At 39.2% G+C, this 27781-nt stretch overlaps 2 protein-coding genes across 3 annotated transcripts in view; one reads left to right on the plus strand and one right to left on the minus strand.

Moving 5' to 3' along the window:
- Nucleotides 1-86: 86 nt before the first annotated feature.
- Nucleotides 87-10801, minus strand: slc44a1a (solute carrier family 44 member 1a). Of its 2 annotated transcripts, none has more exons than XM_026910799.3 (16): nucleotides 10471-10801; nucleotides 10185-10271; nucleotides 8615-8757; nucleotides 7483-7619; nucleotides 7093-7186; nucleotides 6089-6258; nucleotides 5732-5821; nucleotides 5307-5446; nucleotides 4685-4871; nucleotides 3766-3934; nucleotides 2836-2992; nucleotides 2639-2722; nucleotides 1916-2053; nucleotides 1433-1669; nucleotides 614-694; nucleotides 87-526 (listed from the first exon to the last, which is right to left on the minus strand). In XM_026910799.3, exons 1-16 carry the CDS (start codon nucleotides 10492-10494, stop codon nucleotides 503-505), a joined length of 1962 nt encoding a protein of 653 aa, XP_026766600.2. In that variant the 5' UTR covers nucleotides 10495-10801; the 3' UTR covers nucleotides 87-502. The 2 variants fall into 2 exon arrangements, with proteins under 2 accessions (XP_026766600.2, XP_034158105.1); XM_034302214.2 differs by having other exon boundaries at nucleotides 10734-10769.
- Nucleotides 10802-17087: 6286 nt separating this feature from the next.
- The window catches only part of abca1a (ATP-binding cassette, sub-family A (ABC1), member 1A), a 29636-nt gene continuing 18942 nt past the window's right edge, over nucleotides 17088-27781 (plus strand). The window contains exons 1-8 of the mRNA XM_026910798.3: nucleotides 17088-17253; nucleotides 19611-19716; nucleotides 20816-20909; nucleotides 22001-22142; nucleotides 22691-22809; nucleotides 25407-25528; nucleotides 26474-26665; nucleotides 27582-27671. Of these exons, the coding sequence (XP_026766599.3) occupies nucleotides 19651-19716; nucleotides 20816-20909; nucleotides 22001-22142; nucleotides 22691-22809; nucleotides 25407-25528; nucleotides 26474-26665; nucleotides 27582-27671 (825 nt within the window). The 5' untranslated portion in view covers nucleotides 17088-17253; nucleotides 19611-19650. The remainder of the gene's footprint in view (nucleotides 17254-19610; nucleotides 19717-20815; nucleotides 20910-22000; nucleotides 22143-22690; nucleotides 22810-25406; nucleotides 25529-26473; nucleotides 26666-27581; nucleotides 27672-27781) is intronic.

A 27781-nucleotide genomic window follows, 5' to 3' on the forward strand; every position in this document is an offset into this window, starting at 1 on the left:
ATGAAGTATTTATCCGCAGGTTTTAAAGAACCCACTACAGCATTACGTTACGACCTGACCTGAAACGGCACAACATGACATTCATGTAACAGTCAATAAAACCTTTTAATCACCATTTAATCAGAGCTCATCATCATTTTTCTCGTCAAACCGGACACACAATAGGCTCGACGAACAGAGAAGTGTTACAGATTTGTCTAGCTAATTCTTATTAGATAATTTGTCAGTAAAGTAAAGTAAAGCACACTATATATGGACCAACCTAAAGCACCTGTATGACAATATTATAAAAAGACAACATGATTAAGTAAAAAAAACACGTATAAAATGACTAAAAATATACAAAATATTATTGCTAACCATCTTTACAAATACGACAGTCTATACACGTATGCATAGCGCCAGTGCCCAGTTATGTAGTTACACATTTATTAACTACATAAAGAAAAAAACATCCCTGGAGTGTTGAGATAAAATCAGTAGCACCTGATGAAGTTTATCTTTACGCTAACGTCCCTCCTGCGGTCTGAAACACAAAACATGAACAGCGATTAATTTCACGGATTAAAACATTAAAACAGAAGTAAAGAACAGAATTAAAGAACGGATGTACCATGGGTTTCATCTCCCTGCTGTCTCCACCTTCTGCCTTCCTCCCCGCAGCCTCGGCCTTCCTGTTGCTCTCCACAAACTCCTGCAGAGTCACAAAAATACAACATCACTGTCTGTTCAACCCCCGAGAGAATAACCTACACGAGCTACACTCTCCTTTACTTTCTATCACGTTTATGGAAGGAGTCTCCAGTGTCAACACTCAGTGTAACAGAGATAAAGCTGTAACTTTTCTGTTATAAATGTTAAGTTTTATTTTTTCCCAAAAGTTTAAAGTTTTCCGACATCTTCAGGACAGAGGAGTTTACGCTTCTTTGCGGTTTCTCAGTAACGTAACAAGCTGCTTTTTTTTCTTATTAACTTCAGAAGAGAGAATAAAGAAGACAGGCTGGTGAGGGAACGAGAGTTTATAGCTGCTATAACGTAAGTGACAACAGGAACTAACTCGTTTCACTGACGTTCCACAACATTAAATTAAGTAACTATAAATGGATGTAATATACGATCTTACAATATATAATAAATAAAAAAAATTGTAATTATCAAATTGCTGTTGTGTCAGAGGAATAACACACTTGAGGATATGCTGTTATAGGAAAATAATCAACTTCAGGCTGGTAGCAGTAACTCCACTTCATCACACCACACAGTGATGCCAGATCATCCTGAGATTAAGTTCTCTGAGTAAAAGGGTTTATTAAAAGGATCCGGTTTAGTTCCGTTATAAAGGAGCAGCAGATTCTAGTGTAGATTTGTCTGAGAACTGCATCAGGAGACATTTTCTACAAGCAATAGATGTTAACCGTTTGTTAAGGGTTACCATGAGTGCTTTGTCCATGTAGTATTCTCTGCCGGGGCTGCCGTCGTTGTACTTGGTGTCGATGGCGAAACAGAGGAAGAGAACATCCACCACCATCTCGAACACGGACAGGAAGCAGTGTGCCACCAGGAAGGCGAACACACACACCATGATGAGCGGCAGAACCCACACCGTGTACTCCCGCTGGTAATTCAGCGCTAACACACCCGCAAACGCAGTGCACGAGACGATCAGGATCTGAGAATCCAAACACAGAGCAGCTCCAACTCTCCACATCGAGATAATTACGACATTTTCATACTATCATGAATATTATCGTACATGTAACATCGCAGTGTCAGATTACTCCTGAACACAAATGCAATGAGCGATTAGAAATGTTCTTGCTCTTAAATAACAATTTGTCAAAACAATGCAAATTCCAGTTTTCTCGCTCTCCAGGGAAAATAAAAGAACATGCTGTTCATCAGCTCACAGTCGCACCTTTCCCAGAAACAGGACGAAGTCTCCTACGGAGTTGATGGTGGCAACACGCAGCACGTTCTCAGCGAGGATGATGAAGGCGTCTCGAGCAGACGTGCAGAAGCTGGTGCTGTTAATCGCCGTAGCGACGTAGGCGTTCTCCAGAAAAGAACAAGATCACTTTAATAAAATTTATCTCAAAATTTAACATCAAATGCACAAAAATCTGAGTGATGACCATGACCTGTTTACCATCATTTATCAAAAAAACAAAGAATTTTGTTATTATAAATTATAATTCCAGCACACGATTCCATCTATAACATTACATCCATTAAAAGTTATTAAAACATTACAAGCAATAAGCCATTATACATAGAACAATGTACTGATTCATGATTAATATGAGTTAATAATAAAATAATTTAAAATAGGATTTAAAATGTGTGTGAATGGTATATTGAGATACTGTATATTGTCATTTCTTATGAGAATTTGAAACCAGTATTTATCACAGCTATAGATTCTTGAATAGTAAGTATGAATTTTGTCCAATTGGATTTTTGTAACTGAAACAAAAACAGTTTGCAGCAGTGGGTTTGGACTCCATAAAGATTATTCATGTGCATGACTTCTCTGGATAAATACATCAGTAGTGATAAAACAAAGGCCAGCTTTAAAATTCATCAGTAACCTGTGTGTGTGTGTGTGTGTGTGTGTGTGTGTGTGTGTGTGTATATATACCTGGTTCAGGTAACTGAGGCACTTCTCGAGACACCACAGGCAGCACACACACGCTTTCAGCATGCAGCGAGCACAGGCGTTTTCCTACAATAAATTACATTCACGCTGAAATGATTAAAAACCCTACAGTAACGCGGATACGACGCCACGTCAGCGAGCTCTGTGAAATGAGAGTGTACACAGTGACTCTGACTCACGCTGCCTTTGAGCTGGGTGTGTATGTAGGTGAGGACGAGGCGTGGGATCTCCACCAGCGTGATGATGAACGCTCCTTTAGCCACCGTGCCGAGGTGATAACGCATCAGACGCATCACTGAAGACAAGATGGGCGTCAGAGGAAGCTGAGACTTATCTCTGTCACACAGGAGGGGATAGCAAAGCAAACAACAGCGCTGCTGAGTTCTGGACTGTGATTGGTCAGAAGGTGTTGATTAGTTTTCTATAACAGCAGCACTGACAGTAGTGCAGGTTTATATTAATGCTCTCGTTCGGGACATGTACAGCGAACGGTCCACTGATAATAAACTATTTTTAATGTTTTCTGTAAGGAGACATTATTTATTTAACATGTATGGAAGGAGTCTCCAGTGTCAGAGCTTTGTAACAGTCAGAGGTAAAGCTCCGACATCTTCAGGACAGACGAGTTTACGCATCTTTGCAGTTTCTCAGTAACATGTCGAGCTGCGGGGTTTTTTTGTCTTATTAACTCGAAGAGAGAGAATAAAGAGGCTGGTGAGGAAACGAGTGTTTATAGCTGCTATAACGTAAGCGACAACAGGAACTAGCTCGTTTCACTGATGTTCCACAACATTAAATGTAACTATAAATGGATAAAAACTATGACACATCGTTTAATAAATTAAAAAATGTAATTGTTGGTAAGTTTCTGTGGTATAAGGGGAATAAACCACTTGGGGACGTGCTGTTATAGGAAAATAATCAACTTCAGGATGGTATCAGTAAGTTTATTATTTACATACTGTATATGATTATGTAAGAGTGATTTATTGGCTTGTGGTGTTACAGATGAGTGTGAAACATCTCTGGGACTCGTCACTAAACTTAACCTGAGTGAATGAAATCCACAGACATTTGTGTGGTATGACCTCTGACCTCTGACCTCTTACCTGGTGAAGTAATACGTAACGACCGCCCCTGCTATCGTCATTTGCTGGCAGGCCAGGATGAACTCGCTGATCCAGATGAGACCGACGGCGTGGTACCACACCATGTACTGTAACGGCCCGTTCATCTGGAACTCCACCAGCCCCGTCTGATTATTCTTCACTGCACTTCCTGTGGAACAGAGACACATCACACGTTAATCCAGCAGTCTTCAATCTTATCCGCAAAGGGTCGCTGTAGATGCAGGCTTTCGTTCCAACCGAGCAGGATTCACACCCACTCCACTCGTTTATTCAGATTATCTTGGTCTCCAATCAGCTATCAATGTGGCTGGAATGAAAACATGCGCCTGACCCCTGCATTAATCTATACGATCATCTCTCCACTTCATCCTAAAGCCATTATTCACTAAACCAATAAAGGTATAAAATGATGTAGGACATGCAGAACCTCAGGAGACTGGGACTTTATCTTCCAGAACAGAGAACACAGGGCTGGTGAAGATCACCCAAGAACAAGCTTGGAGGAATTCATGGACATGGACTTGAAATCAACCTTAAACATTTAAGTCCATTTTATCTCACATTTAAGCTGAATTTCAGTAGAACTTACAGTCTAGTTTAATTCCAAGTCCAATTTAAGTGGAATATATTGTCGTTACAGAGATGAGGAATTCGCCAGGCTCAATAAAAAGTCCACAAGAAACAGAAAACACATCTACTGTAAGATTTACCATCAGCCATTTATTTCTAACACTAAAAATCAATCAGTGAAATCGGATCCTAAGATCACCGCCGTGTTTCTGTGAGCAGTTTGTCGCCCCCTAGAGGTTTAAATGAGAGCTTCAGTACAGAGACGTCCACAGCGACGCTCACGAGTGTTAAACAGCTCGGTATAACTCGGACCGGACGGAACACAGACCTGCAGTGCCGAGAAAAAGCAGCACGGTGATCCAGTAAACCCAGAAGAACATGAGCATGAGGAAGGTCCAGAAGGGCTGCAGAACCAGCAGAGGAAGAGAACCGAACACTTTACTGGCCACATGGAACAGAGCGATGGTCAGAGCTACACGCTTCCTCATGAAGAACAGCAGCAGCAGCAGGATCGCCTGACGGATTAAAAACATGGATCAGTACGAAAAATATTACCACTAATGCTCTGTGCATCACTCGAGATGTTCCACTGCGCAAGATCATTTTATTTAAATCTAATGCAATACAACAGTCAGGTTAATTTTAAGCACAAAATAAAAAACAAAAAAAACCACACAACTTCCTTCTGTGCCACAAAGTTTTCCCCGAGCTCAGCATTTCCACTGGCTGAGTGGGAAGAGAAACGATGACCACATGATATACTGGCTATTTATATTTCTATTCAAATCACTCGTGCAATGATGCTACCAAAAATCAGAAGACGTTTAGAGTACGGCAAATTTTAATTACGGAAAACAAGAATTTTATATTTTAAGTGTTTGATACTAATGAATCTGTTTAGAGATATCAATAAGGAACAATAAGAACAAGAAGAAGATTAAGTTCAGTACCGTGAAGACTGTAGCTGCTATAGCGTAGATAAGCAGAGCTTTCTGGTTATCCATAGCCACCGCTAGCTCATTAGCAGGCAGCGTGGCGTTGACAGAGTTTCGGTGGTCCACATAAAGCCACCAGAGAACTCCAGTCCCACCTGAGAGAAGAAAAACCTGCATTATACTACTCAAAAAATAATATTTAGAAGGCAGTCAGCAATCGAGTCAGTGAGTGTGTGCTGATAAAATCTTCATATTACTAGAATTAGCCTAATCTTCTACATACAACACACTTTATATCTCCATATAACACACGTTATACTCCAGTGTGTTCAGTTCAGTTCACTCTTTACAATATGAGTGTGTATGAGTGTGTATTTGCACGGTGAGTTTGTAAAGAGTCTGTGGTGCAATTTCAGTGTAACTATTTCCCAAAAACCAACCTAAGGAACCGAGAACCACAACGGCGGTGAGCAGCCACACGAGAACTACTGAGATGAAGCGGATCACTGCCATCAGAATGATGGACAGAACTGCAATGAAAACCAGAAAAGAGGAATATTAAACATACAGGATAACAATAACCTCATCAAGGTTCTCACTCATTCTCAGTAAACTGTTGTCCAGGACACTGTTCATGACTATACATGTCGAGTCGTCTTAGAGTCTTAGAGTCTCACAGGCTGAGATCTTTAACATTACAGTCAATAATACAAAAACCAAAAAACCCAAGCAGCATTTCAAGGACACTGAGAGCTAAGCTGAAAAGCACTGAATAGCGACACAGAGAGAGTTTTTACCCAGCGAAAGCAAACACAGTCCCATAATTATCTCCTTGGAGGTCATGACCCCAGTGATGACCCTGTGCAGAACGCTGCTGTCGCTGACGAACGTGATGAGAGCCTCGGCAAACTTGGAGAAGCAGGAGATGTCGGTCGGAGTGCAGCGGTGGAAGATCGGTAAAGACTTACTGAGAGAGGAAAAAAAAAAACAGATTAGTATTAAATATTCTGCCAATTTTTACTGTGGTACTCACTTCAGGCTAAAGCCGGACTAAAGCCGGGGTAAAGCTGGACTAAAGCTGGGGTAAAGCTGGGGTAAAGCTGGGGTAAAGCTGGGGTAAAGCCGGGGTAAAGCTGGACTAAAGCTGGGGTAAAGCTGGGGTAAAGCTGGGGTAAAGCTGGGGTAAAGCTGGGGTAAAGCTGGACTAAAGCTGGACTAAAGCTGGGGTAAAGCTGGGGTAAAGCTGGGGTAAAGCTGGGGTAAAGCTGGACTAAAGCTGGGGTAAAGCCGGGGTAAAGCCGGGGTAAAGCTGGACTAAAGCCGGGGTAAAGCTGGACTAAAGCCGGGGTAAAGCCGGGGTAAAGCCGGGGTAAAGCTGGGGTAAAGCTGGACTAAAGCCGGGGTAAAGCTGGACTAAAGCCGGGGTAAAGCCGGGGTAAAGCTGGACTAAAGCCGGGGTAAAGCCGGGGTAAAGCCGGGGTAAAGCTGGACTAAAGCCGGGGTAAAGCCGGGGTAAAGCTGGGGTAAAGCTGGACTAAAGCCGGGGTAAAGCCGGGGTAAAGCCGGGGTAACTGCATTTACCATGTTAAATGTAAAGTAAAGTGAAAGTTAGACATCTCTGAAGCCAAATTCACACTAAATTAAAAATGCTATAAATTAAATTCCTTTGTCTTCTTCAAAGGCATACAAACATTTGCTCTCAGCTCATCAACACTCTGAAGGATCTTTTCGATATGAACATGAAGAGTAATGAGTAATGTATTTAATCTGTAACTGGATGAAGAGGGAATAATGTCTTTGCCTGGGAGGAACCGGAAGCTTGGGGCATTTCGTGGCTCTGTCCGGATCGTCAGGATATCTGTCCGGACTGAGCTCATAGGAACACAAATTAGATCCTGAAAACAAAACAAAAAAAATATAAAATAATAATAATAATAATAATAATAAAAATCCCTGAGCTGTTACAGCTTTCACATCTCTAACTCTGTCTGCTTTTATAAGTTTATAAGGAAAAGCTTGTATGGAATCTGACTGTTACTTCACTTATTATTAGCAAATGTTTTCGTTTTTCACTTTTCCAAACCTGAGATAGAAGAAGAAGATGATTTGCTAATGTATCTGCTTTTGTTTAAATGTGAAAGATTAACACTGATCTGTGTTGTAAACATTAGAAAGCTGATTAAACGCTTACCGTTGGTCTCTGAAAACCTTTTGAGATCGTCATACGTCTGTAGTTGTGTTTCTGGACATTTGGAGACACACAGAGCTATAGATTTGATTTTCCTCTTCACGATGTCAATGTTACAGGGATCGAGGAAAAACACGTACCTGCAGGATGGAAGAGTAGAAAATATAAAAAGTTATACAAGTTTCTGATTTATCATCAGATCAGCTCTAAGTCAACGTATCACATCAACAAAGCCAAAAAAATAATATAGAGATATTAAGAAAAAATATCAACACTACAGATATAACTTACTGCAAAACATATTTTTTGCAAATACAAAGTGTTCTTTTAACTGATAAGGCTGGAGGAGAAAATGGCCGGCGTTTGCCGTGTAGATCTGATTCGTTTGCCTTAAAGGCAAAAACACAAAGAACCTGTAAAACTGCAGTCAGTTCAGAGCTTCATGCAGCACAAATCTAAAAACTACTCTACAGAGCAAAACAAGTCTCATTTAGCCGTGTTAAAGAAGAGTATCGAGCCCTCTCCAGTGCTCCACTGCACACTTCCAGCTGGCGATCGGCTCTGTGACCTACAGCAGGTGTGTGAAAGTAGGAAGACTCTACACACCTGAGCGTGCAATAACTATACGGTCCAGTGGGTGAAGCAAAACAAACAAAAGAACAAAAACAGGAAACTCTGAACGTACTGGTCAAAAACAAGAGATTAAACGACAGGGTGTAACTCCAACTATATACTTGTTTCTTTAACCTTAAAGCTTATTTTTAAAGGGAAAGACATAAAATTTCCTCATTAAATTGATCTGAGAATGTCCTAAACCCAGATCATAAGGAGCAGAAAGCTGAGTCTAGTATTTAATCGCACACTAACAGGCGTAAGTGTTCTGTTATTAAGTAAAGAAGCAGTTAGTTATCCATCTAACCTGATAACTAAATTAATCACATCAGTGTCTAACAACATAATTATATATTACCTGCTTCCAATAACGATAAACTTATTTTCACTGTTTAATTAACCTCAGACATTTACGCTGGCTAGCAAACCCCTTTATCTTCTGTTTTTAAGAACGGTCAGTGGATCGTGTCCTTCCTGAATGTTATTGGTAAGTGACGTCGTAACTGATGGTGACATTACGCACTTATTTGAGGTTTGGTCCCGGCCGCTGAGTTTGATCCCGGGAATTTCAGTGTTCCTCTGGCCGCAGATGTTGCCGTAACTGTCGTATCCTGAGACGAGTCTGGAGGCCGCGCCGGTCGATATGGCGAAGCCGCAGATGAAGAGCTGATGGAGAAACAACAAGAAAGAAGATAATTTAACAGAATCGCAACAGGTCCTTGGTGTCCGTGATGGATTAGTTGGAGAAGAGTCAGAAGCTGGACAGAATGAAAATGAGAAAGTAGTTAGTAATTTAGCAGCTTTATTTTTACGGTGTGTGTTTGTTTTAAAATGTATCTAGCATTTCTCTGATTTCTGTGATTGTCTAATTATGGAATGAAATCAGAGTCAACAGAACCTGAACCTGAATTTGTAATTTTTGGAAAAAAAAGTGTGTAAATTTGATGTTTTTTTTAATGATTTCTGGTTCAAAAATTCAAGCTATCAGAAATCCACGTTAAAAAAATTCACTTAGAAAATGTAAACTGATTTAAAAATGTAAAGGAGCTGTATTTACAAAACTAAAATTAATGACACATGATGACAGAGAAAATACAAAACAAACACTGGTTTAGAAAGTGCCACATGCACATGCATGCTTTACTCATATTTATAATAAGGCCAATAACCATGAGGGCGTCAGACGCCTGGAGAACGTAAATATGAACTCTAATAAACAGTGAAAGAGTGTTTTTGAGCTTCTCAGAGGTTCTGATGTTTCTTGTGGGTGTTTAATAAAGTGCGACACTGGAGCCAAAAACAAACAAAGAAAAGATTAAAACATTTTAGGAAGTATATATGCAAAACTATGTGTGTGTGTGTGTGTGTGTATATATATATATATATATACACACAGTATTGTACAAAAGTCTTGGCACCCTGCTTTTTTTTAAGTACAAACTTTGTTATAGATTTGTATTTTCTGGCTTCTACATTATTGATTCAGTACAAAACCATTTTAGATTCCAAACATTAGTTTTCCAGCACAGAATGAAACGTTACAGAAAAATGTTTGTATGTCAGTAAAGAAAGCAGCAGATTCCATAAGAGACACTTTTCAGATAAAAACATAATGAAGGCTGCTGGGTTTCGCTGCAGAAATAAGAAGCGAGTCGACAGTCAAAGTCTCCAAAAGAACTGTGGCTGCTTCTGCAAGATGCTCAGTAACACTTCCAGCTCATTTCCTTATAAAACTGCACACACTGCACCTCACATACTGCTTTATTTATTTAAAGTGAAGGATCGTCACATTAAATACTGACTTTGTTTCATTTATTACTGTTTACTGCTCTTTATAGGATTTTTTTAATGTAGAAACATTTAATTTCATTATATTTGAAGGCGTCTTTACTCTACAGCATTTCTTTACACGTGCCTAAGACTTTTGCACAGAACTGTATATATATATATATATATTATCAAAGCACGTGAATAAGTGTACTGTCCTTCTTTACACTGCATTAGATTAGATTCTGCTTTCAAGTTGCTTTGGATAAAAGAAGATTTAATATAGAGAGGGATTTAATATTAATATTAACAGTAACATCACTCACCATTCCCATGTTGAATAAAGTGAAGAGGATGAGCCAGGGGATGTCTGTGCATTTTCGATCCTCTAACGGCTTCCACTCTCGAGTTTTCTGATAAACAAGAAAAGAAAAGATTTATTTTCCTGAATGTGGACTCCACACTGCACCGAGCTGCATGCATGAGAGACTCATCATCATGGTGACCATCGTCCCTGTTTGTGGGTTTAGAATTAAACACAGTCTCAGCCTGGATAAATCACACTCTTTATTTTATGCTGTAAAATGTGAAGTAAGAAGCTGCAGTGCTCACCCCTGTGCTCCCACAACACCCCATAGCAGAGTTCAGCAATAAACACACACACACACACACACACACACACACACACACACACACACACACACACTGAACAGGGAGGAGTCTTCTGCAAATCTAACACACAACACAAGAGCTGAACATCTAACACTCAGAAATCCGCATGTGGAATAAATCCACTGCACGCGATCTCTCAAAAAAACAGAGAGAGAGAGAGAGAGAGAGAGAGAGAGAGAGAGAGAGAGAGAGAAATCTCTAACAGCAAAAGAAAATAAACTTCTCTCCTCTCTTCCTCCGCTTCAGTTTCCTGCTTTACTTCCGGAATTTACTGCCACTATGTAGCGTTGGCGCAGTTTATGACGTCACAACAGATCCCAGATCAGATCTATGTTAAACCTCTTCCCGATTGGCGGATTGGGCTGATGACGTCAGAAGAGGCGAGGCTTGATCTCTACATGGCTTTCTAGTGCAGAAGAGATTTACACCCTGTGTAGTGCACTTCATTCAGGGAAGTGTGGTTTATTACACAGTGCTGCGACTCCCTGGAGCATGTCTATAACGTCTTTAAGACCGACCGCCATAATTATTGGCACCCTTCATGAAAATGTGCAAACATTAATAAACATGCAGTTTAATCACATGTGCACGCTGTATAGTTTTAATTTCAATATTTTTTCTTCATTAGTGCGATTTTTATGCAGCACCCTGATTATAAAATGCAAATGAATGAAGCAGAGGAAAACATGATGCTTGACAAAGAGCAACAATAGAGTTATAACGAAATAATATTTAAAATAATTTATTTACATTTAATTTTTTAGGGTGCTAATAATTTTGCCACATACAGACATAGTCCTTCAGTAGTTTTTGCAGTTGTCTGAGTAGAAATTATGAATAGATTATTTATTTTATTTTATATTTTTATGTTTAATTTATTTGCCTGTTTCCTAGAAGGGTGCCAATAATTATGGAATTTACTTTAACTGTTCCTGTTTATTCACATACCTTTTTATCGATATGTGTAATGATGGAATCACTGATATACAACATTCACTGTGATACAGAACTGACAAATATTTTATTAAATTATAAACATTTACCCCTGTTAAGTGCATAATGTGTTTATGTTGTTACTTTTGACCGCTAGATGGCGCCAGTGTCTCTGAAGGTTGTTTAACTTTTCCCCTCTCTCTCTCTCTCTCTCTCTCTCTCTCACTCACACACACACACACACACACACACATATATATATACATATATTTTTACCTTCTGCATTGTGGAGAAAAATGGAGATTCCAGATGAAGGTTTAAAGCAGTAATGAAAGTGTTTTACTCCCAGACACAGCTGTGGAAAAATGTTACAGAGACAGAGGGATAGATAGATAGATAGATAGATAGATAGATAGAAAAAGAAAAATGGGAAATAAAAGGAAGGAAAGAAAGAAAGAGAAGAAAAGAAGAAGAGAAAGAAAACAGGAAAACAGAAAGGAAAGAAAGCAATAAGGTAAAAAAAAGGAGATGGGAGAAAGGAAAAGAAATGTCAGGAGAATAAATAAATAAATAAATAAATAAATAAATAGATCTTGAGAGATTTATGTATGTGACTATTTTGTGACTGTGTTTATGAAAATGTTATGAATGTTATTAATGATGTTGCGACACACTGAGGTGAACTTTGTGTGTAAAAGCTCTGCAGTGACGAGAGACTGATGTGACGAGGTGAGGACACACTCTGGAAGTTCACTGGCTCTTTGCAGGACATTTCTAAAAAACACGCAGAACGTTGCCAGGAATTGGGTAAAAAGCTGCACAGTTGATTTTCTGTGAACTGACCAGCCTTGAAAGTCAGATCATGTGACAGGAAGTGAAGATAAGCAGCCATGGACTGAAAAATATATTAAAACTTTATCATATTTATTATATTCCAGTGCTGAAGAACATGAACAGGATGAACCATAAGATGTAGAATATTATAAAAACATCTCCTGATCTTTACCTGACCTTCATCTGTCCAGGCTTGGGGAGTGTGTGTCCACTGCAGCTTCAGATTCCTGTTCCTGGCTGACAGGAGTGGATCCTGCTGCGGTCCTCTGCTGTAGCAGCACATCTGCCTCAAGGTCTGACATGTTGAGATGCTTTTCTGCTCACCACGGTTATAAAGAGTGGTTATTTGAGTTACAGTCGCGTTCCTGTGAGCTCGAGCCAGTCTGTCTGTTCTCGTCTGACCTCTGTCGTCACTCACTGGATGGGTTTTGTTTTTCACACCTTTCTGTGTAAACTAGCAGATATTCCCAAATTAGTAAATACTGTTGAATGTAAAGTCAAAGATTTTTTATTTGAGACGCCGTTCATGACAACATTCACAACGACAGAGAAAAGTCTGAAGAGAGACGCTGAGCTCGTCACACCACCCCGGCGTGGAGCGCTTTCCTGTAACAACACAACACTACCTACTAGACTCGCAAATCAGTCAGGAATATTCCTTTGTTTTTTAGTCACTCACTGTACATTACACATTGTACATATAATTAATAAACTGTTCAAATCATTACAGTAGTTACAAATCCGGGATGAAAAATATGGACAGTAGACAAAGCCTGGAGTCACAGATGATTTGTGATGTCCATTTGTGGTTGTTTGCCCAAAATGTTTGTGAACCCCTGACCTAGAGACTGTTGTGTGTGAAAATCCCAGGAGATCAGCAGTTTCTGAAAGACTCGAAACCAGCAGCCATGCCACGGTAAAGTCACTGAGATCACGAGATCACATTTCCTCCATTCTGATGTCTGGTGTGAACATTACGCTGAGATCTGATCATTGTGCTGCTGTCGCATGGTGGCATGATGGGTACAGGTGTTCCTAATAAAGTGGTCGGTGAGTGTACGTGTACATGTGTGTGTATGTTTGTGTGTGTGTGTGTGTGTGTGTGCAGGTTTGAAATGTAAAATGAGATTAAATGAAAACACACACACACACACACACACACACACTAGCAGAAGGAAGGCGGCCATTTTGTGCTGAAAACCTGAGAGCAGCTCAGAGACACGTTTACACTCTATATCATATTTTATTCAGGTGAAGAATTTCCGCCTACACACTTCATGTGTGTGTGTGTGTGTGTGTGTGTGTGTGTGTGGGTCCTGCTCTGATGACGTCATGTTCCCCTTTCACCCAGTTTGCAGAGAGAGAGAGAGAGAGAGAGAGAGAGGTTACTGTCGGTCATGGCGCAGACTGCAGAGACTCCTCTCTTCTCTTACACACATTACTGCCGCGTTTGGATGAATAATAATAATAATAATAATAATAATAATAATAATAATAATACAGCATTGTAATAAACCTGTAATAGTGCAGGAGCTCGTGTATAAGCCCCGCCCACTTTTCAGCTCTTTATTTTGAGGAATTTTAAGCTCAATTCTGCATTTTATGTCACTGACAACAAACTAATGCATCCATATTCTGTATCTTCATCCATGTGTGTGTTATTTTGTGCTTTTGTTCTCTGCTTGTGCATGTGATGTTGTGTATTGGTGTATAGAGCTATATTTAGGCCCCCCCCCCCCCCTTTTTTTTTGAGGTTACTATCGGGCAAACTGCAGCTCTGTCCAACACACAGCAGTGAAGAAGATGTGTTTAGTGTCTGTTTCTTCCTCATCCTCAGACCAAGCTGTGCTTTATTTTATTCCTCTACACACTGTGTAATGTAATAAGCTCAGTTTTATGATTATCTCTTTATTTACTCGGTGTTGTTTTTTTAATAATTCACTCAGAACCACATCACTGCAGTCTTAAAAGGGCAACACCATCAGCTGTGTGACACAGAGTGGGCCCACTGTGTGTGTGTGTGTGTGTGTGTGTGTGTGTGTGTGTGTGTGTGGAAACCCCTGCTGATACTGTGGATTATTTTTATGATAATGAATATTGAGATCATGAGATTATGGAATGGATTAAAATATGGGATTTGCTCAAATGATGCTTGCAAAATAATGTGGGAAAGGGTTTTATTTTATTTTATTTTATTTATTTTTTTGGGGTGCTGGGATTTTAAGCAGCATAAGGTTGTTGATAACAGAGACTGTGTTCATTTTAAAGTTTCTTCATTTGTTTCTCTATATGAGATTATTATTATCTCGTCCTCAGCGCTCCTCCTCCCCGCGTCCTTGCACAAAGCTGTCCATTTATTAGAACATGTTCAGCTTTAAACACAAACAAATCTCGCTTTTCTGAAATAAAATGACCAGCTGGTCTTAGAGATGGACATGAAGTAGTTTCAGATCTAGAACATTCTTTCATCACATGCCCCTGAGCTCACCACTTCCTCCTTTACTGTGACCAGCATTTCCTTTTCTCACAGCTGTTGCTTCATGTGTGATATTCGTCTCACGACACATTTATGAAAGTTCATTTTTTAAATTTTATACTAAAATCAACACATAGAGCTGAACAGTGCAGAGATTTGAACTCACAACCAGCAGGGAGCTGGCACAGAGCCTCCATGTTTCATAAGATCAACAGCAGGATTGGGAACTGGTGTGTGTGTGTGTGTGTGTGTGTGTGTGTGTGTGTGTGTGTGTGTGAACCCGATCACTGCAGGACTTCACTGACAGCTATATACCTCTGTGTACTTCTCTTTTTCTTGATCTAGTGTTTTATTCCACTTACACCACAGCAATTTGCCAACAATTCCATTTTAAATATATTAAAGAACGACACGTCATACTGTTTCGTCTGCTTCTCGTTATATTTAATGCTGTGGAACGTCAGTGAAACCAGTTAGTTCCTGTTCTCACTTAGGTTATAGCAGCTATAAACCTTTCTATTAAATTATTGTTACGCATGTTACTGAGAAACCGCAAAGCAGCGTAAACTCCTCTGTCCTGAAGAAAAGTTACAGCTTTACCTCTGACTGTTACAAAGCGCTGACACTGGAGACTCCTTCCAAACATGATAGATAAACTTACCTCCTATCTCCTTACCCTGGAGAGAACTTTATGTGGAGCGTCCGCTGTACACGTCCCTGTGAATGAGCGGTTACTATAGAAACGATAACGTATTGGAACGAGTGCATTAATATAAACCTGCACTACTGTCAGAGCTGCTGTTATAGGAAACTAATCAGCACCTTCTGACCAATCAGAATCCAGCATTCAGCAGTACAATCCACAATCTGAGTTTGGTTAAAATATACATTTTTTGTTTCTAATATCTTTGAGGTTTGTGAGATCACGATAAATCATGAGCAGTAGATTTTATTCTGTTGTGCTTTTGTATATTTTCCTGAGTGTTTAAAGTGAGATGTCGTCGATGACACAGAGAACTCGAACACGTGCAGCTGTGATCTCCAGCGTTTAACTTCACCGTGGCAGCTTCAAGCGTCTGCACTTACTCACTGCGTAATAAAGCCGAAGTCTTCAGTGTCTTCTGAACTGTTACACTTTTCCTTTATCACTTATTAAGTGGCCTGAATGCTGTCCTGTGCTTCATAAGCAGTTTGTTCATCCTATAATTCAGCGTCAGTTCGTAAAATATTCACCAAATGCCTGTTAATCCTCAGTGTTTCAGTGTAAAGTTATTCACTTCACATGAACTTTAGTGAACTAAGTGACTGCAGCACAGGATGCAGCGTATAAAGTACTTCATCATTTCTATATTAACTGCAGCTGTTTTATATTATTGCAAAAATATATATATATTTTTCTTAATGTAAGGTTGTAAAGTTTGAGTCTGTGAAAGACGTTATATAAACATTATTATTATTATTATTATTATTACATGTAATATAAATGCAAATATTTTAATATTTTTAATTGTTGCTCTGTTATGCAGTATAACAGAAATATTTTATTTATTTATTTTTAAGTTTTTGTGACTCAAAGATCTAGAAAGAATGAAAGTTATGAATGCGGAAAAAAATAGAAATTTAAGCAAAATTGCAATAATTGTGTCTTGAGACACAAAAGAAGCTAATAAATGAGATAAATAGATTATATTCAGTATAAATTATAGTTATAATGAATGACATTTCAGTGGCTGCCTTTCTGTCACAATGTCTTTGACCTGATTTTTATATTTTTTATATTTTTATATTATTTATTTGTTGGTTGTCTGTTTTTATCCTCATACAGAATGTATTTATGAAGTGAGTCACCTGTTTAAGTGAAGGTGAAAGTGGTGAGGTGAAAGTGCTCCTGAACTGTATGAGGTGTGAAATGAGTGTGTTAGTGAGGAAGAGGAGGAGGGAGAGGAAGAGGAGGAGGGAGAGGAAGAGGAGGAGGAGGAGGAGGAGGGAGAGGAAGAGGAGGAGGGAGAGGTTACTGTCGGTCATTTGGCTCGGATGCTGCAGTGACGCGCAGATTAAATAAACACTGCCTTTATATATATAAAATAATCTCATAGATTTTATTATATACATTATTGATGAGATATTTATGATATAAACAGTGTGTTTTAGAGAGTGAGGGGTGTGTGTGTGTGTGTGTGTGTGTGTGTGTGTTACCGGTTTAAGGGATGTTTGGGCTGAGCACGTGCTCGGCGTCGGTTTCTCGGTTTTGACCGCGAGTAACCCCGCTGCTTAAAGCGGCAACATCCCTCCTGCTATAAAAGGATGGAGAGAGAGAAAAAAAGCACAGAGCGAGAACAGAACCGAGTACAGAGGACTGAACCGGACAGTGTGTGTGTGTGAGTGTGTTTATATCTCCAGTGTGTGTGTGTGTGTGTGTGAAGGATTTAAACTGTATGAAGATTGACTGGAACACACACTGAAGCGGAGAGCAGTGACAGGTGAGAGCTTTGTTTATGTTGTTGTTGATGTTGTTGTTGATGTTGTTGTTGATGTTTTTGTTGATGTTGTTGTTGATGTTTTCATGTCGAGCTGCTGTCATGTTCATGTTTAATTAGTTTTTTTATTAAAAAGCTGTAAAGATCCGAGTTCAGGCAGATGTCAGGACTGTCTCTGGTCACAGAAGTGTTCATCTTTTTTCTTTTCTTTTTGTCAGGAAATGTTTCATGCTTCAGGCTGCATGTGTTTTTTATCTGTCACATTTCTCAAGCACGCGATTTGCGCTGTGTTTAATGTAAATGTCATTTTTGTGTTAAAAATGAAGATGTTGTGATTCTGAAGGACAAAGACAAAGACAGTGCGTTTAACTGGACATCTGCATGAAATGACCGACAGTAACCTCCTCCTCCTCCTCCTCCTCCCTTTACTGAAAACACATAAACCTCTCAAACCTCTTCACAAAGCAGCACACACACACACACACACACACACACACACAATTTGCACTCATTTAAAAAGGAGTTTGAATCATATGCACAGTGTCTGTTTTATCACCACATCTCACACTCACTGTTCTTCCTCTGATCTCTTTGTGTTATTGAGCCTCATTAGACTCTCACTGGGGTCTTTATGATGGTTTACAGTCCATGAACATTTTTCTGTAATTAATAAAACCTGTTTAAACTTAATATATTCTGCTTATAAACATTCTAACATTGTTAATATGAAAAATAAATCTAATGAGAAAAATAAACTCGGAGGAATGTTTTTTTTAAATAAGTAAATGTGATAGATTTATAACAGGCTTCAGTTAACTCAGATTTTTAAAGATAATCAGGTCATTTAGGAATATTTTTAAAGCTAAAATGGCATTTTTTAAAAATTTATTATTTAAGCCGTCTGGAGTGGATCCTATAGTGGGAAAAAAAAAAAGCACTGAGAACAAAGAAACTCAGAAAACCGAACTGAAATCAACCAGGCGCTTTCAGACTTAAAACGTGTATATTTTAAACATATATATGTATTTTCTCAAAACATATTACATATTTTCTTTACCATTTATCCAGTTATGGCTATTTTTATATTTTAACACACTGATTAAACTCAAGAAATGCTCTGAGAACAAAGAAATACATGGATAGAGATTATTAATGCTAACTTTATTCACAACGTATTTCACGTAAACTATAGATTCTGAACTGAAGAAGTGTCTTTTAGGGGAAAAAAAGCACAATAACACGTAATATAAAAGCAAATATGATTAAAAAAAAGTGGAAAAATGCATCAGTGTTAATGTTTTACAGGGTCCTGATGATCCCGAGTCATTTCCGAGTGAAAGAAATCATACAAATCTCTAACACTGAACAGATTTTGAGGAGAATAATGAGAATAATGCAGGCGTGTTGGTGCCACATCGAGAGCTCATCAGTGTGTATTTAATGTGATCACGTGGAATATGAATTTAAATTTTTTTTAATTAGCCTATTGACTGACTGATTGATTAATTGATTTACTAATTAATGAATGTGTATGTATATGTGCATTTATATATGCAAACATATTTACTGTATAAATTCTGACAATAAACATTAACACATTATTAATGTATATATAATCATAAATATGTGAATAAACAGCTGTAGATGTGTTTTTATCTTCATAGTCATTGATCTGGGATTTGTTAAATCAGGTCTGAGTAAAATGCTGACTTGTGTTAGTCTGGAGAAAACACCACCACGTCGTGTCAACATCGATTGCGGCTTCCAATTAGCAATTAATTCACTCGTCTCATCAAGGTTTCAGCTTCTACACAAAAAACAAAAACAGCGAATGTACTGAACTGTACCAGTGTTTATCAGCGCGGTGTTGCGTTCAGGAGTGTGGCGTATTTTCACCAGGAAAAGTGAATAATGTGCACAGTGAAACTCATAGTTGCCTTGACAAACCCATGACAAGCAATGATCCAGTTTAGTGATTTATATCTGTGTGTGTGTGTGTGTGTGTGTGGGATGCATTTATAATTAATATCTTGAACCTTTTTGAGTACAGAGCAGAAGTTGAACCTGCGGTGTGAGTAGCTGTTCTGTTCACTCGTCTCCGAGCCTCATTTCTAATATTTACTGGTTCGAAGGTCTGTGTTGACTTTACACATTGAGTGTGTGCTGAATTTGGATCTCGTCCCATCGCTCATCTTATAGAGTCCCTGAGAGATAAGAGTGGCGTGAGTTCTGTCCAGCAAATAGGAAGCGCTACCCTGTGCTGGGCGTCTGACTACGTTAGCGTAAGAGCGGCATCGGGGACTGCGTGAACACCTGAGCGCTTTACATTATTCTTACGTTACCTCGTGTTGTGTTGTCAGGTCCAGAGAGGAGGCACGAGCAGCGAGAAGCCGCGGTAAGATGGCTGTCTCCACTCAGCTGGGCTTGCTGCTGTGGAAGAACTTCACCTACCGACGGAGACAGACCGTGAGTTTATACCATAAATGTCAAAGGTTTTAACAATAAATGTCAAGAGTTACTTTTATCACACTGATTACTTTTCTATAACAGCACGTCCCAGAGTGTTTTATTCCTCAGTTTGCCATCAGTTGAAAGCAGATATTTAATGGTGGTTAATGCAGGATGTAAAGGCACCCCCATTAAAACGGCGTGGTTCGGTCCTGCAGCATGTGTTCAGCTTTGGGGGGTCAATCTGACAGATGTAGAGGGCCAGCTGGGAACAAACTCATGAATAGAGGATTGTCTCAAACAGCTGACGGGATCAGGATCATCCACAAAATCCCTCTTATTGCTAACCTGCTGCCATTTCAGCCTCAGATTTAGTCCAAGAAAAAATATAATATATAGAAAATTTGTATAACATATTGGATTAGATGAACTAATTATTAACAGGAAAGTTCTAGCATGAAGAGTAACAGAGGCAGATATGGAGAACCTCGGCTCTGTGTGTAAACAGGACAAAGAGAGTTATCGAGAACCTTTTCACTTCGTTGTGGGAAACCACATCAACACCGCATACAAATCTCAGGCATAAATTGCCGGGCTGCACGGCAGATTTTTGCTTTCAAGTAAAATATGTGAAGTTTGAAGCACATCCAAGCGTGGAATCTCTCCCACTTCTTCACACCAAACCCAAAACCTGGAGTTAACTCTTGCTTAACTTGTGGTTTTGGGGTTAGATCTAAATTAGAAAATTTTATTTGAAAAAAAAAGGTCTCTGATCACGCTGATCTGGATCACTTAGTAATTAGACACATTAGATTAGATTAGATTAGATTCAACATAATTGTATATTTGTGCAACAGTCACTACTGAAACTGTATAATATCAGCTCTAAGACAAATCTCAACTCGCCTTTAATAAAACACTCAGTTACACTTTCTTCATAGCCTGCGAGTAGACAACGAAGTCCTTACAGTGATTTAGTATTTTAATGGAACAAATTTAATTTTTTATGTATTTAAACTGTGAATAGTAGGTACAGATTGTCAGACTTTGAACTCTAATATATGATAGAAATGTTTTAAGGATTAACTCCCTAAAATCATGATGTTTTCTCTCTCAGATCCAGCTGCTGATTGAGATCGTCTGGCCTCTCTTCATCTTTTTCATTTTGATATCCGTGCGACTCCACTATCCTCCGTATGAACAGCATGAATGTAAGTGACCTGCAGTGCTTCATCTCGTTCTGTAAAATAATTCTGACAACTGAAACATGTTTGTAGAGCTTTCTGAACCCTTGAGCCGCATCTGGTTTCAGCTGATGCCACGCTGAAAATAAGCAGGTGAAAGTTTCTGCAGCTCATTGTGTCTAAAATGTTCTCGCTTAATAGCAGACACTGGCTCTATTCAGATTATATTATATACCAAAGACATATTTTAGTGCTATTTAACTAAAACAGGTTTACAATATCACTGTTATACCTGCATTATGATACAAATCACATTCTTTGCCTTCATAAAACAATGATATAAATGTAGGATTCTCACATTTCTCAACCTTATAAACCAATTCAGAATCGTGACCTGTAATGCTTACTTTACCAAAAACCCTTGAGTTAAGTTGAGTTAATGATTTTAACAAGGTCATAATGTTTTCTGTTTGCGTTAGCCTGAACTTGGGGTGTTTGAATCAATCCACTGTTTGCTTTTTGTGGAACATGCACCAAGCCTCAAAAAAGGTCAAGGACATCAAAACAGCTCCAAGAAGAGCTATTACACATGACTCAGTAGTATTGAATAAACATTATAAAAATGTTTCTGGTAATTTTTGTTCCATTTTGCGCTAAAAAAATGATTTTGCTACTCTACATGTGAAACGCTGCTATTTTCTTCAGATCTTCTTCAGTGTTACAGAGAATGATGGTGCAGTTCAGTTTTGTGTTGACTACAGTTATTTTGCAGAGACTGTGATGCAGCACTAAAATGATTTCCACAGTTTCTTCACTCCTTTCTTGAGTCTTTGGTCTGTATACTCATAAAACATAGAAAATTATGTCACTTATAAATCCAGGCTGGATTGGCAAGTTCAGCCTGATAAACTTGTTTAAACCTGTCCAGGGAGTTACGCTGAGCTGTTGAGGTCCGAATGTACTCATAGTATTTACTTTGGCAATATTTATCTCGATAACACCTCTTGGATCACTTACTAACTCCGTACGGGAAGAACTTTCTGACATAAATATTAAAATATTAAATATTACTTCTCACTGCTGTTTGTTTTCATTGTCTCAAACAAAATCTTCTTTAGGCCACTTTCCCAACAAGGCCATGCCATCAGCGGGCACGTTGCCCTGGGTACAGGGAATCATCTGCAATGCCAACAACCCCTGCTTCCGGTACCCCACTCCGGGAGAGACTCCTGGTGTGGTGGGCAACTTTAACGACTCCATGTAAGATTTGCATAATTCCGCAATCTGTAATACATCTCCTTAAGTGAATCTGTAGATATTAGCATTAATGTTGTACCATATTGTTATAGATAAAGATGAATCTCAGAAAAAAATGTTCCTCAAGGGTTCTTCTATTCTCTTCTAATTGGAGCTAGAAGAGTGACTGTACTGAATGTAAACCCCTCTGTCGTAGGGTTCTTAATAAAAAAGATTTCCCCTATAGGTCAAGTACCCATTAGAGTTCTAGTCCCGACTCACCTCAGCTTATTAATTAATAATAATCTTATATAATAACTAAAGTAAGATTAAGAGGAAACCAAATTTTCCATGTTGTGTTAATTCCATGTTATTTGAATAATGTGTAAGCAGAAACTGTGATATTGTGTTACATGTTTATCATCTCGTTACGTCAGTTGCTAACAGAAGTCTCGAAATGGAAATTTATTACACTAAAGCATTCAAAGAGACAGAATGGAAAGTTAATGTACATAAAAGTTATATATACGTTGGTGGTTTGCTGGTTATTTTACCATCAGTGTTTCTTACAGAATCTCCCGGCTGTTCACCGACGCCAAGAAAATCCTCATCTACAGCCAAAACGATAAGAGTTTTGAGGGATACAAGGGACTCGTCCGAGCTCTCAGGAAACTACAGAGCAACACTGCAGGTACATAAAAAAACACTCTAATTATTAGAGTCTAGATTAGAGTCTAATCATCATGTTTCCTGTGTTCTGGGATGAATCACTTCGGGATTTTTATCTATTATTTATATCTAAGCTGAACAATGTGACAGTATAGCAGCATGTAATGTGATCATTCCACCATTCACTTTAGAAATATCTCCAAGCTCACGCAGCAGGTTTAATATTATGATCTTGGCTCACTGTACAGCTCCACCTCAGCTCTGGAGTATTATCTGTCTGTGCCATGCTCTCGGCCACGGGCAGATAACTCTCCTGTCCTGTCTACAGGGTTAATTACTGCGAAATATGTGGCGTCCACGGCCCTCTCTGATGAGTGCTGAACATTTTGTGCTATCTGAAACAGACACTACAAACATGCGGGTTTGTTTATTTCCTGTTCTGCTTCCTGTCTGAGTGCAGAAAGCTCTGAGAAACAGATCAGAATTGCATCTTCCTGCATTCAACATTCCATCATTGCACTTCATCTTCTCGGATGCTTTGGGGTCACTGGATTGTAATGCGTCTTGGTCACGAATTCCCACTGAGCCAAACATAAACACACACCCTGCAGACACGCAAACCTCCAGCACTCAGACTCACACGGTGAAAGTTTACAGTTTATATATCTGCAGTTTTCAGATTCTTTCCTCTGTTTTCCCTTTAAAAGGCCTGAAGGTTCTTTAACAGGACACTGTGCTCTGGGACAAGACACAGATCTGTAAACAAATTCATTCATCGTAAAGTTAGGTCATAACTCTGTTGATTTATTTTTAAGCAAATCTAAATAAATTTGTTTAGGTTATCATTTTACTACTTTTTGATTTCGTGCATTTCTACTGAGGTTCTGGAACCTTTCTAGGAACGTGAGCTACATAGATCTTGGCACACTTCTCTAGCTGCATGTACAAAATACTTGTTGGAAATATCAGATTGTGCTCCATTTCAAAATGAATTGGCTTTTAAAATGGAACGTAAAAGAGTTGTTTGTTATGTAAAGTGTGCATGTGACTGATGTTCAGTTCAGGAAACACACCTAAAGTTCCTGGGTTCTTAAAAAGGATTTCTGGTCTCCTGAAATGTTTTCTTTTGTGGAAACGCAACAAAAATTTGGAATTTCTGTAAATGATTCCTCTGGTGGAAACAGACTTTAATATTCTGGGTTCCTCAAAAAGTCTCTTTGGTGGAAATACACCTAAAGTTTCATGAGGTTCTTCTGCTAAAATGTATCTTCATCAGATTTTATTCAAAATGTTCCTGGGTTTCTACAAAAGATTTCTGGGTTCCTGAAAAGCTTCCTGTCGTGGAAGTCCACCAAGAGCACCCAGGATGCCCTTTTCCCCATTGCCTTTTGTCCCTTTCGCACTGTTTGTGCTCAGAGTATTGGCAGCGACCCGTTCCCCTTTCAGGTCCGCTGAGTCCTTAAAACTGCCTTCTCTTGTTCTGTCTCTTGGTTGTTTTTCAAGCTTCTGTTCGTGTGTCCAGCAGATCCGACTGCACGGAGTTCCACCTCGCAGCAGGACGCAGATCCTCATCATTCACTCTCTTTACATTAGTCTGAGTTTACTGGCTGACATTCGGGTTTGGGTTCATCGCACACTTTTAAGCCTGCCAAGTTCCACTCTTGAGCTTTGAGATTTAAATACAGGCTTTCAGTATTCAGTATTCAGTTCTCCGTTTATTTGGACAATTAAAAGACTTTTGAAAATAAGTGGTCTGAACTTTAAGAAACCAAATGAGGCTGAAAGTGAGCACAGTAATTATGGTAAATATTGTGCTTTTACATCTTTTCTGTTATCGCTGTGTAACTCAGAGGTAGAAGGCATGCTGGGAGTTGTAGTGTTGTGTTGAGTGATTTTAATTAACGGTCCCACAGCGGCTTTTTTACACCTGGGTCCTGATTCTCACCGTGTGGAGGAGACTTCAGTCTCAAACAGGAAACTGTTTAGGCTCGTGGGATTTCTCCCTGATGTCTAAACAAGATTTCTATTTAGATGTTAGATCAGTGTATTTTATGAGGTTTTTATTCTGCAATATTTTGATGTTTGATTTTAACCAAGTATTAGAAATGTTAAATATTAAATAGTTTATTACTTTTTAAATGAAGTATTAGAGATTCAAAGGCTTTTTAACTGGTTATGTCTTCACACATAGAATGATAAAATGATGCGCAAAGAGGAATGACCCACAGTAACCTCGGTCTGGTTCAGACTGGCTTACACAGACAGCCTTTCTGGAATGTTCTGACATATCGAACATGAAGAGCTTGCAGAATAGAGTCTCACTGTCTCACTCCCTTTTCCTCCTGCTCTGTCTGTTCTAAATACCATTATTACTCGTGTCATTTTTATTGTCATCATTACAGTGTCTGCATTGTTATATGTGTTATTGCTGAGTGGGAAATTTTGCTGTTGCTGTTTAGAGAGCCCTATTTATCATTTCATACAAATGAGTACAAGGAATTAAAGTTAATTCATTAAAATATAACTAATTGTGTAACACCTCTTAGATAAATGCGGTGTAATAAACTTTTAAATGTGTTTTTTTTATTAATCTCATGATTTGTTTTTTATTTTTTGCAGGTTTTAAGTTGAAGGACTTCCTCCGTGATAATGAAACCCTGTCTGAGTTCCTGGAGCAGAACGCAACGCTGAGCAAACACGCTGTGCAGCAGATCGTGGAGGCCGACGTCAACCTGGAAAAAGTAAGAGCGGTTTTTAAACACATATCAGTCAGTCGTGTTTAATGTTTGCTTTTGTTCCCTTGTGCTCACATATCAGAAAATATTTCATAACCTTGCTCTTGTCAGTAAAATAAAGAGATATAAAATTGGACCCTTTGTAAGTGTAGTATATAATAAGCTCTGAACTCAGCGCCCTGTGGTTATTTGTTCACGCTCCTATATGTAGATGACCTGTTTGTGTTACACAAGGTCAAACCATGAGGCAGTGCAGATAACTCATTATTCATCGAACTGTCACGAGACGACTGCAGTCCACAGGCACATGAGGGGAGGGGAGGAGAGGAGGAGGAGACGGGATGAGGGGATGAGGGGAGGAGAGGAGGGGACAATGCAGAACACAAAGGGAAGGAGAGACTGGAGTCACATGACTGAAGTCCAGAACATGGCCTCCTGAACCCACTGCTAAAGCGGCACAGCTGTCTTTCACATCATGACTCAGCTGTTTCATGTTAGAGCTGGTAGAGATTCATTTAAAAATCTAATTGAGTTGAAACATGATGAAAATTTTAATCAAAGGACATCCTGAGGAGGCTAAAAGGTTGTTGAAAAGGGTCCAGGGATCCAGGAGAAGGCATCTGAAGTCTCCTAAGTTCCTGAAAATGTTCCAGGGTCCTAAAAACATATCTGCAGTAGAAACACACCTGAAATTTCTTTAAACTGTCCTGGATTTCGCTCTGTAGCAGTGCTGAGTCAGGGAGCGTGACTGTTATTCCTGTAGCCTTGAGAGAAGGACGAGCGAGTAGAGGATACGGTACAGAACATTCCCTCTCCACAGGGGAACAGCAAGTTCATGACAAACTACAATCACAAAACAAACTTCTTCACCTGTCTAAAACAAAATAGCTTTATGACAGGTCATTATGTTGTTACTGATGAGTTATAGAGTGATTATAACTGCTTCCCCAGGTGCTGATTAAAGGCTTCGGAGTGCACCTGAGAGATCTGTGCAACACGACGTCGCTGGAGGAGTTTGTGAGCATCGCCGATCACAACGTCTCCGAGATGACGCAGAAAATCATCTGTCAGTCACCTGCTGATTGGCTGAACAGCGCAGAGAGCCACTTCCTGTCCAACCTTGACTTCCTGAAACCCATACGGGTAAAACGCTTGCTCTTGCTTTGCTTTTATTATTCAGAAGTCCACCACAGCGCTGCTGAGTTCTGCACTCTGATTGGTCAGAAGGTGTTGATTAATTCTCTATAACAGCAGCTCTGACAGTAGCGCAGGTTTATATTAATGCGCTCGCTCTGATACGTTATCGTTTCTATAGTAACAGCTCATTCACAGGGACGTGTACAGCGCACGCTCCACATCGTTGATATGGTGAAGTTTTCGTTAAGGAAAGCCGAGATACTTCAGTCCCTCGTTAATTAGACTTTCTATTTAGGCTGATGGAATGAGCTTTATTAGGTTTATTCACAGAAAAGTTCATGCTTGTTTTTTTTTAATCTGCCTCTCTTGTGAAACAACAGAACACACCAAAGAATGAAATAATCATCGCATTTATCATTTTAGCCGTAATCATGCAGGCCTAGCGGACAGTACAAAAGAATAATGGACAGAATGAATTCTGGGTAATTTTCAAATGAGCTTCTACAATACACACTTTGTGAAATGATTACGAGAAACCACTACATCAGGTGAATTATCACAGAGTGAGCATTGTCCTTTTTTCAAGTTCAGAATGAATTTTTCGAACGACATAATAATCGTGTGTGTGTGTGTGTGTGTGTGTGTGTGTGTGTGTACATATAAGCCACATGAGAATAGGAACAGTGAGGTCAGTGAGTTTGAATGCATGTTTCTGTGGGAAAAACCGGAAAACCATGGCGACGGTCCGAGTGTGTTGACGTGTTGGTCGTACGTCATTGTGAACTCACATCACACTGAACACTTGTTTTGTTGTTTTTCATTAATAAAAGGTCACACTGGTGCAGTATTAACTAGTTTACTTTTATAACAAACAGATTATTAAAATCCTGATGTGTCATACGCTCCTCTTGTCTCTGAGCAGAAGGACGTCAGATCCAACCCTAAAGTCGTCCAGGACGTGTCCCTGGCCACTGATATGCTTCTGGAGAGTCTGGGATCGTTGGCTGTTGAGGTGAGCGATCCCAAAAATATCCCTCATCCTCTTCTGGATGCAAAATGAAATACCAGCTGGAGAAGTCAGATACGTCCGGTAACATTTCCAGAACATTTCTTTGTAGGTCA

Source organism: Pangasianodon hypophthalmus, chromosome 28, assembly GCF_027358585.1.
Source record: "Pangasianodon hypophthalmus isolate fPanHyp1 chromosome 28, fPanHyp1.pri, whole genome shotgun sequence".
NCBI classification, from domain to species: domain Eukaryota; kingdom Metazoa; phylum Chordata; class Actinopteri; order Siluriformes; family Pangasiidae; genus Pangasianodon; species Pangasianodon hypophthalmus.

Coding starts and splice junctions, on each gene's coding strand:
- slc44a1a (XM_026910799.3), bottom strand. CDS start 10,494: ATGGGGTGTTGTGGGAGCACAGGG. Junction 2,723..2,835: donor ACACCCAGCTCAAAGGCAGC/GTGAGTCAGAGT, acceptor AATTTATTGTAG/GAAAACGCCTGTGCTCGCTG. Junction 1,670..1,915: donor TCGTCCTGTTTCTGGGAAAG/GTGCGACTGTGA, acceptor TTGGATTCTCAG/ATCCTGATCGTCTCGTGCAC.